This window comes from Nyctereutes procyonoides, unplaced genomic scaffold (genome assembly GCF_905146905.1).
Source record: "Nyctereutes procyonoides isolate TBG_1078 unplaced genomic scaffold, NYPRO_anot_genome, whole genome shotgun sequence".
Classification (NCBI taxonomy): Eukaryota; Metazoa; Chordata; class Mammalia; order Carnivora; family Canidae; genus Nyctereutes; species Nyctereutes procyonoides.
This window is the reverse complement of record NW_026575140.1, coordinates 11,452,455-11,462,981: the sequence shown is the minus strand read 5'-3', so window position 1 is coordinate 11,462,981 and position 10,527 is coordinate 11,452,455. Positions and strand designations below refer to the sequence as shown.

Below are 10,527 nucleotides of genomic sequence, written 5' to 3'. Positions count from 1 at the left end.
AATGATTATTTACACATTTTTAAATGCTCAACATGGTAAGAAACAATATTTTCTCCTGATTAAAACAAGAAAAAGGGCAAGCAGGGTATACTACACAAAGTAACAAAATAAAATACTGATAAATTCACCTACTTAAAAAAATTAGCTGGAGTTCACAAACACATTCCAAGTCTGTGACACAAAATGCTATATTTTTCTTAATTTGCAAGCCACAGCCTCTACCTACAAGACTCTAGCCCCTCTGCTGTATGGTTCTATAAATGAGTTTTATTGGAACACAGCCATTCATCACTTACATAGTCTATGACTGCTTTCATACCAAGATCCAGAGTTTTGAATAGTTGCCACAGAAACCCTAAGGCCCACAGAGCCTAAGATATTAACCATCTGGTCTTTCACAGAAAGTTTGCTGACTCCAAAATTGACAATGTAAACAAAAGTAAGAGTTAAGTCATAAGGCATATCCTCAAATTCTTTACACAATAGTAGTTTTAAGACCAAAAATAAAAATCCTGAGTTGAAGTTCTAGATATGTCACTCAATACATGCGCAATCTTGAGCAAAGTCACTCTTGAAAATACCATGTAATACCAAGATACACGATATTTTCCAATTGACTTACCTAATATTCTTGTCGTTGTTCAATAAGAAACGACCCAGGATATTTATGGCTAGGACCTAAAGAGAAATAGCATAGGTTAAAAATCTAAGAAAACTAAACATTTATATTGTTTAAGGATCACACCTCCTGGCCTCTGATCATGCAAACTATTTAAAAGTGAAATAGATGGTATTTCTATAGATGGCTAGCACAAAACAAAACAAAAAATCCGAAGGCAAACTCTTAAAATCATATTCTATTTCAACAGTAATTGCTGGAAGATTATGTTTTAAATTCTTGTTAGTGGAGGAATAATATTGGCAAAGCCTCACTGGAGAAAAATCTGGCAATAATTATGCATATTCTGAGTATCTCCTCTGCTTCAACAATTACACTTCTAGAAATTATCTGACAAACACACTTGTACATATGCACAAGAATCTACTGCAACACTATCTGTAATCACAAATGATTGGGGACATCTTAAGTGGCCATTTATAGCAAATTTGCTAAGTATACCATGGTACATCCACACAATGGAATATCATGCAGCCATTAGGATTCTGACACATGCTACAACATGGATAAACCATGAAGACATCATGATTAAGTGAAAAGTCAGCTACAAAAGGACAATACTGTATGATTCCACTTACATGAGGTATCTAGAATAGTCAAATTCACAGAGACAGAAGGTAAAATGATGGTAGACAGGTGTTGAAGGTAGGGAATAATGGAAAGTTACTGTTTAATGGATACACAGTTTCAACTTGGGAAGACAAAGAAGTTGAGAAAATAAACAGTGGTGGTGGTAGTGGTTGCAAAGCAATGTGAATATACCTAATGTCTCTGAACTAAAGACTTAAAAATGCTAATTTTTATATTATGTATATTCCACCATCATTTTATTTTAATGGGAATGGTCTCTATAACATGAATATGGACTAGCTCCAAGATAATGTTAGGGAAAAGAATAAGGTGCAGGACAATATATATGATACATTATCATTTTGCCTGAAAGGGAGGGAGAGGAAGAAAACTAACCTAAGTAATTTTGGTTAAGTTATTTGTATTCTGGAATGTTAAAGACAAAAAGAACTGTATACAAATAACGGACTGTATTTAGTAAATCTGTTTCTTACAAGGTTATGACTAGCAATTCTTATATCCATTAAGTGATTAAGTGATTGAAAGAACAAATAAATTCATGAGGGAGAATTCTCCTTACAGAAAAATTCCAATTATTTAATGAGGAATAAATAAGGCGAATAGAAAAGTATCATTGGAACACCACCCTAATAACTACAGCAGACAAGATTCTCTGATGGATACTAAAATTGGTGGGCAAAACGTCTAAGACCAGGGTATTTGCATAGTCCAAAGTGTCTCCCTCAAAGTATTTTTAACTACAAAGGAGAAAATAATAACTCTACAGTGGAGAGACACAAGAGACACCACCTTAACCAAATGATCAAGGTTAATATCACCAGTAATGAGAAAGATAGATAGCATGTATCTCCTGATATGATACTGAGAAGGGCACATCACTTCTGTGGTGGTCTTACCAAAAAAAGCATAACCTCAATCTAATTATGAGAAAATCAGAGAGAGCCAAATTGAGGACATTCTACAAAGTAACTGATCAGTACTCTTCAAAAGTGTCAAAGTCATGAAAGGCAAGGAAAGACAGAGGAACTGCTGCATGTTGGAGGATGCTAAGAAGACGTGACAATTAAATGCACCATGGGATCAAGGACTGGCTCCTCAAACAGAAAAAGGGCAGAAGTAGGAAAATTGTTGAAATATGATTAAATTCTGTAATTTAGTATGGTACCAATATTAACTTCTTAGTTTTGATAATTATCTCTAGTTATGCACAATGTTAACACTCATGAAACTGAGTGAAAGATATATGGGAACTCGGAACTATTTTTGCAACTTTTCTAGAACTCTAAAATTATTACCAAAACAAAGGTTTTTAAAAGTGAGGAAGAGAAGAAATATACATATACAGACACATTTTTAAATTTCTGAAAAAAATACATGAGAAAAGAATAACTGTACTCCCCACTAGAACATGAAAGCAACCAGCAAACATTTCCCTCCCTACATACCTTTGTTACTGTTTAAGTGTTCATTTCTTTAAAAAAAAACACAAATACTTATGAAAAACAAATTAGCTCAAATATGATGTCTTGTCTGAAGTGATGAATATAATTCAAATCATGGCTCTAGTAAAAGCTTCTTTGAAATATTCCCTTCACCCAACAGTTTGTATATATCTAACTATATGTAAGAGCTTCCAAACTTTATTATAATCAGTATTAAAAACTGTCAATGGAAGAAATGTTACTTCAAATACCAAAACACAGCATTATACATTCTGCATCACTTTCTTAAAAGATAATTTCCAAATGCAATTCATTTCTAAAGTACTCATGTCTAAGTTATTTATTTTAATTGAAATGTTTAGGAAAAAAAGTTAAAAAAAAAGACTTACTCGCAGTCCACTCTCTGACTTAATATCCATGATAGTCAAAACCGTTTCATAAAGAATAGCATTTCCTACATTTTTACTAGTCTCCGTATTTGTGGCAACCTGCAAAGTCACAAGAAGGCAGTATATAAGTGATAAAAAAAAAAAAAAAACCCACTTCCGAAAAATATCCAGAAGTAACAAGAGCCATTTTGTGACTGATTACAGCCACCAATCAGGAAAGACAAATATTGTTCCATCCAACCACCATCGCTCTACTTCCCGCTCCACTAAAATGAAGATTTAATATAATGCAGATTGAGGGACGCCTGGGTGGCTCAGCAGTTGAGCATCTGCCTTCAGCTCAGGCCACGATCCTGGGTCTGGGGACTGAGTCCCACGTCAGGCCCCCTGTGAGGAGCCTGCTTCTCCTTCTGTCTATGTCTCTGACTCTCTCTCTGAGTCTCTCATAAATGAATAAATAAAATCTTTAAAAAATAATAATATAATGCAGATTGAATCTACTCACCTGTGCTAATATATCATTCATAGCTTCACTTGAATCATCATCATTTCGTCCTAAAATTCTTAATAACCGCAAAATTCGTACCTAGTATGCAAAATATGATTAGTGTTTACTAATTATGGCTGGCACAAAGGAACTGACTTGGTATGAAACTCAAATAACTTAAATGAAGTCTTAAATCTCACTAGAAATGGTCATAATTCAAACAGAGGAATTTTAAATATTAACTTTAGAGAAATAATATATACTTCTATGTCTGAATGAAGTAATTAGACAACCCATATTTTATCACTCCACAGCTAAAGTATACTACCACCTGTAGACATATCATATTGATAAGTCTATATGCAGTACTTATTACATATTACTTATTTTATTCTATTAATGTAGAACTGTCACTATTTACTATATCAATGTAATTAATCAGTTAACTACCAAATTTCTGACACAAACTTAAGACGAAAGAGACAGTCTATTCCAAAGGTATTACATTCATTTCTCCAAAATTTTCTTTCAACCTCACCTGCAAAAAGGGGTCACTGATACCAGAAACATCATGTTCTGGTGAATATCCCGACATGATGAGGTTCTTTAGAATACGAACTAATTGGGGCACAAGCTGCAGAAAAGAAAGATGCATCAAATAACAGTGAACATCAAAGAATTTCTCATGAATAGGCTTTTAAAAAGGGTCAAGGGTTTGAATCCAAAAAATTCTACTGATACCATATGCTGGTATATACTGCTGATGCTTGATAAATATAACTTAGGAGTATTTAGGCCAAGAACTCAAGAAGGAATATGTATTTTATCTCAAGGAAAAACAAGACTTTTTTACTCCAGAGTTATATATACAAAGAAACTACAAATAACAGGAGGTCAGAAAGCCTATGGGAACCAAGTCAAACAGATGCCTACAGGGCATACTGCATTTCTACTTCTACAGAATTTGACATACCTAGGTAACACAAACATGTTCAGTTTTTATCCAAACATCTGTATATAAAACATTATTACCAAAAATACTGATGATCTTATTAAAATTACAGTCTAAAAATAAACTTCTCTTAAGATAGGGCTAGTTATATTCTTTTCCAACAAACAACAGGGAATACAAAAGCCTCCAACACTAACCAAACGGAAAAGACACATGAAACATTCTATTTTTCACCTAAAGAAGATACCAAGGCCATGAATAATTTCCTACTCTTAACACATAAGATACAATTTTTGGTAAAATTTTATTTCAGCACTGAATTATACACACCCTGTTGCCTGCTTTCTTGTCTCATCTTGTTAATGATATACATTCCTTATAGTCAGAATTCCCCTCCTGTCCTTTTACTTTGCCCTTAGAATCTTAACACATGGTAGAGGCGATTTTATGGCTACGCAGAATTTTTTTAAAGGCTTTAAATATTATCATTCATTTCATTCTGTTAATCAAGTGCTTATTAAACTCTATTCCAAAATGTGCCACAATAGAAACGTACAGGCTCTAACTAAAAACTCAACTGAGCTATGTTTATAAAAACTCTAATCACCTAAAATTAAGAAAACAAGTGTCCAAAGTGAAGAGAATAGCATCTCTTTTGGAGGCAATCAGGACAGCCCCAACCAATTTGCGGTAACTCATTTACTTCTTCTGTGTTCTCTGTTCCTCCTTACTGCCCAACTCTAAAAGGGGATCACAATTGAAACAAAGACCAAGGTATGCACTCACAACATTGAGGCCACTTTTAAACATAAGAGAACATAACCTGTATGAATTTAAAGAAGTATGTCCATAACATTTCAAAGTAAGTGATCCATAAGCCATTCAAACAAAATTCTAACTTCAGTAGCTCCAAGATTAAAACAAATCTAAGTTATGGTGGTGACCTATAAATTCTAAACAGAATCCCCATGAAATCTGCCAACTGTGGGGAGATTTATATTAGAGGTAAGAATGAATAGTATAAATTTGCAAACTCCTTTACAATGTAATAAAGCCTGGACCACCTAGTTACAAAGCTCTTCACAAATAGTGGCTCACTCTGCATACTTCCCAAAGGTCTACTTTTTTGTATTACACATATCCCTAATTATTTGTTTAATCTGATTTCTTGGAGAAGTCTTTTTTCCTTGGGCTATTAAATTTAGGAAGTTTTTTTATTCACTGACAAAAGACCAGCACACCACATAAAGTTGCCCTGGGACAAAAAGCACAAATGTCTAAATGCTTAGCATACAAATTCTTGGAACCCAGCTTTATTTTTCAGACAAAAATGCAAGTTACTAAAACTGATGACAAGACAAACAAAATAAGAGGACAAAGGGAAAGGCTGCAGCCATGAAAATCAGTTGATGCCCACCCACTCTACCTCAAGATCCTTTTCGTATTTCAAAATTTCCAGGCAGATTAAGTGTAGGTAAGGGGGAAATAAAAGCTCTAAGTCTGAACTGAGGGATCAGAAGTACATACAGAGCTTTTTATAAAGTATGAGGTTACCCACACATGGCTCTAAAATATCTACTTCAAAAAGAAGCAGAGTTTTGTGCCAAGGCTCCAAACTGATCTGGAATTGCCATCACCAAAGACACTGGGAAACTGTTCAAAGTTTCTCAAGTAAAGATGAAGAAAAGGCAGAGAAGGAGGCTTAGAATTCAGGAAAGGCTGCAACTGAAATCCAAGGCTGACTTTGGAGTGAGAAGTGACAAGACAAAAAACTGGACTAGGGAGTTAGCCAAAAATGCTTGAACAAATAACTCATAGTATTAAGCACAGCTTCAGCATTAGTATATTTTTAAAAGCCACATTTGTGGATGGATGCACAAAAGCTACTAAGGACCTAATGCCAGCATGCACCATCTAAAAGAGGGTTAATTCTTACCTTTTCATTCTAACATACAGCAGGATTCCAAACAGACAACAGGAACAAAACATACAAAGCAAGCATTAGGGACAGATACAGGCCTCATACTATTTTACAATAATTTAATAAAGACATGAACATCTAAGGGGGGAAAAAAAGCCAAAAAAGAACTGCTTTTAGAACCTCATTAGATCTCAAATACAAAGTAATTCCCATTTACTGAGTGATCAGCACCTTATAAAAGGAATTAAATGCATGTCACTACCCAAAGTACAGTCTTTCCCAGGCCTCCTTACTACTGTCTTCAAAAGCCAGTGAAAAAAACAAAAATTTCCATTTTATAATGCTGTAAAAAAAAGGAAGAGAAAACTTGGAAGAGCCAGACTTCCATCACTAGTCAACAGCCTAAAATGAACAGAGAGTGACCCTGTGTTATATAAAAGTAATGTCAAATTTCACTTTGCACGGGAAGCCTGGGTAGCTCAGCGGTTTAGCGCCGCCTTCAGCCCAGGGCGTGATCCTCAAGACGGGGGATCAAGTCCCACATCGGGCTCCCTGCATGGAGCCTACTTCTCCCTCTGCCTGTGTCTCTACCTATCTCTCCCTATGTCTCTCATGAATAAATAAATAAAATATTTTTTAAAAAATGTTTTAAAAACAAATTTCACTTTGCAGTTTTCACCTTTAAAAAAACAAAAAACAAAAAAACCTGCCTTTAAACACACACACACCCACACACACAATTCCTGTTTGTAATTTGACCTCAGGTTACATTTCCTGACTTCAGCGTAAAAACAGAAGATAAAGGACATGAGAGCTTGGTAGGTCTGCCAACACTGAGAGAAGACTTCTATTATGAAAGGGAAAACAACTGTATTACTGCCAGTTCTTATATGCCTAAACCTGGCTTCCAGCCCTACCACACAGCAGGGCTGGTCAAGTCCTTTATTCAGTTCTGTAACTTCCTTTCAAAAGAAAATTCATAAGTGAGGAAAATCATATACTTTTCAGAAAATCATTTTTCAATCAAGAAAGGCATACAGAATGATACCTACCTTTCTGAAATGTGCAAGCATGTCTGGGCTTCGTTCACACATTTCTGTGAGGAGGACTACAGATGTGTGAAGGACACCTGAAATAAAAGAGCAAACAAAAACTAAAAATGAGGCTATATATTATTCAACTTCATAGAACAAGGCTTTGAGTTCTGAAGGTCAATTCCAAAAGGATAATTGCTACTTTTTTTAATTCCCAAAGAAACTAAGCATTGAGGCGAATACAAAGGAAGTATTTAATAGATGCCTGATTTAATACTGGTCAAGTCAATCAAATCAGAATATTTTTAACAATTATGTGAGCATAACTGCTAAAAAATGAAAACCAACACAAGTGTCTCTCCATCAGAGAATATCCATAAAGACATGCTCACAGTCCCTATAAGCTAGGTATCATCTGGCCCATATTTAATAAGCTATTAGCTGAGATCTGATCACTTAAAAAGTAAAAATCTTAATAAGATTTTAAATTTCCAGATAAAATCAATCAAAACTCCAAGGTAATTATGGATTACAAAGTGAATATGCTTGTTCCAGGGTGAGTAAAAAGGATCTCACAATAGTCTCCACTAATAATAAGTACCCTAACCATTTATTTGTTCAACAAGTTTATTCTGAGCCTTCTAGGCACAGGACTGAATTAATCAAATTATATATACCTTAACATTTTTTTCTCTTAGCATTTAGTAGGACACATGCATTTTCTTTTCACTAACTTGTTTCACTAACTTCAAAATAAGAATAAAACGTTTGAGGGGTGTCGGGTGGCTCAGTCAGTGAAATATCTACCTTTGGCTCAGGACAGGATCTCAGGGTCCTGGGATAGAGCCCCTGTCAGACTCCCTGCTCAGCAAGGAGTATGCTTTTCCCTCTCACTCTGCCCCTCCCCCTGACTCATACTCTCTTCTCCTGCTCTCTAATAAATAAATAAAATCTTTAAAAAATAATAATAATAAAATGTTTGGGAAAGGACAGCCATGTTCCATTTAATTTCTCTCATTTTATATCTGAGTGCCCATTATCAATTCCTATTACAAGTAACCCAAAGGATTTTCATCAATCTTATACTCCTACAATGCAATTAAAAAATAACGTTTTCTTCTATTATAAAACAGCCAGGAAATCAAAGTGTTTTACATATGGAAATCAAGGCTGGGATCACTTATTAGTTACACTGAATATTAGCAACTTAACACAGTATTTTTAATATAGTGAGAGGACCGAAAATGAAAACTGAGTTTACTATGAAGGAATCAATCTCTAATTATAAAAATAGGATATGAGAAAACAAAGATTTGACCCATCAGCCCTTCCTGGAAAAGCCTAAGCACAGTAAAAAGGCAAGTCCATTGCACTGAAATAGAAGGCCAACACTGCCTGAGCCTTTCTCTTCCCTTAATACTTCACAAGTGCATCCAAATCACATTACCATGGTTCTTTTCATTCAATAAATTTTTTGTTGCTGGTAAAAACATCTCCATAAGTTCAGGAACCTTCCTGATGACATGAACAGCACATAGTGCTGCCTATAAAAAAAATAAAAAGGACAAAAGATTTATTTCAATTAAGTCAGGGCAACTAATCTTACAAAAAACACCAACAAAAAACCTTATCTAGTTCACCTACTAAAAGAATAAAGAAGAAAGAAGTTACACATCAGATTTATTATATATTAACTGGTTAGGGCTTTCCAATTTATACTATTTCATGAATGAGAACTTTTAGCTCACCTGTCCCTTTGCTCATAAATCCACTAAATAAGTGGACAAAAAGTTCCTAGACTAGACTATGGTTAATATGAATTTATCTAACAAATTTAATATAACTTATGTGGAGTTTCGCACAGTAAAAAATAGACTTAATCTGTGATACTCATTCTTTTAAGATATGACCAAAAGGTTTCATAAAAACACCATGCAATTGAATGACATCTTACTGCTGTTACTTTTAATAATATCTATATCTTCCCCAATTCATTCTTTGCTGCTATCAAGAAAATCATTTGATAATTAGATAGTCTCTACTAAAGAAAAGGATGGTTTTGGTTTGTTCACTGGAAAGAAAGGTACAAAGACTGATTTTGATTATGCCGGCCAAAAATTAGTATAATTACTATTTGCTGGAGTTATATACCACAAAACTTTAGATATAGTAACAAGAAAATATTTCAGCTAATTCTCCCCTAGTTATATTTGTGGGAAAAATTTTTTTCCAATCCACAAAAATGTTTTATTTAATGAAATAATGTACTTCCTGAACAAGAGCAGCCCACTGATTCTTTTTTTTTTTTTTTTCCAGCCCACTGATTCTTTAAGAGAAAGCACTAGCTGTGGTTTACAATCATCATTAACAGTCCATGATCCTGGAAAACAGCATGGCCCTTGCAACATCTCATCTCACACCATTAATGTGGAGGCACAGTGAGTATCAGCCAGGCAATAGTAAGTGTTCACTTCTTCAGAGTTCTATATTTTACACCTCTTGTTTACGGAGATTACAGGGTTCAAGAACAACTTTCAAAAACAAAAAATGTTTCTATCGACATATAAAAGCATAAGAGAGTAAGATCACTGTATTCCATTACTATTCCATTTAAATACATCAATTTAGAAAGTGTATTCTAGATCATCTTCTAATAATTATCTAGGTCCCAATGGAACTGCACTTCCAGAGATTCAAAGGCACTAATACAAAGACATAGGCACTAATTAGAAAAAAAGTGAATTCTTAAAATTCTGTTTTCACTTTGTTTAATACTGTTTAGAATCTGATAAATTAGGAAGTAATCAGGTATCTAGGAAATTCAGTAACATTTGCTTGTTTATAAATCATTTCCTTGAAAAAAAAAAAGAGGAATGAAGAGAAGAATTAAAGTGTTCACAATTATCAACTGAAGTTAATCACCAATTTAAAAAACCCACCTCCAAAATTAGTATAAAAAGATTTTGATTTGTAAACACTTGATTCATATATAATTATTTAGAATATATTTACTGCAGAGAAAGATAGGTTAT

At 34.2% G+C, this 10,527-nt stretch overlaps 1 protein-coding gene across 1 annotated transcript in view; it reads right to left on the bottom strand.

Annotated features, from left to right (window-relative positions):
• The window catches only part of AP1G1 (adaptor related protein complex 1 subunit gamma 1), an 80,019-nt gene that overhangs the window by 26,402 nt on the left and 43,090 nt on the right, over positions 1-10,527 (bottom strand). Inside the window, exons 5-10 of the mRNA XM_055305465.1 lie at positions 8,943-9,039; positions 7,514-7,590; positions 4,127-4,222; positions 3,607-3,687; positions 3,102-3,200; positions 623-678 (exon numbers count right to left, since the gene is read on the bottom strand). Coding sequence (XP_055161440.1) covers positions 623-678; positions 3,102-3,200; positions 3,607-3,687; positions 4,127-4,222; positions 7,514-7,590; positions 8,943-9,039 — 506 coding nt within the window. The remainder of the gene's footprint in view (positions 1-622; positions 679-3,101; positions 3,201-3,606; positions 3,688-4,126; positions 4,223-7,513; positions 7,591-8,942; positions 9,040-10,527) is intronic.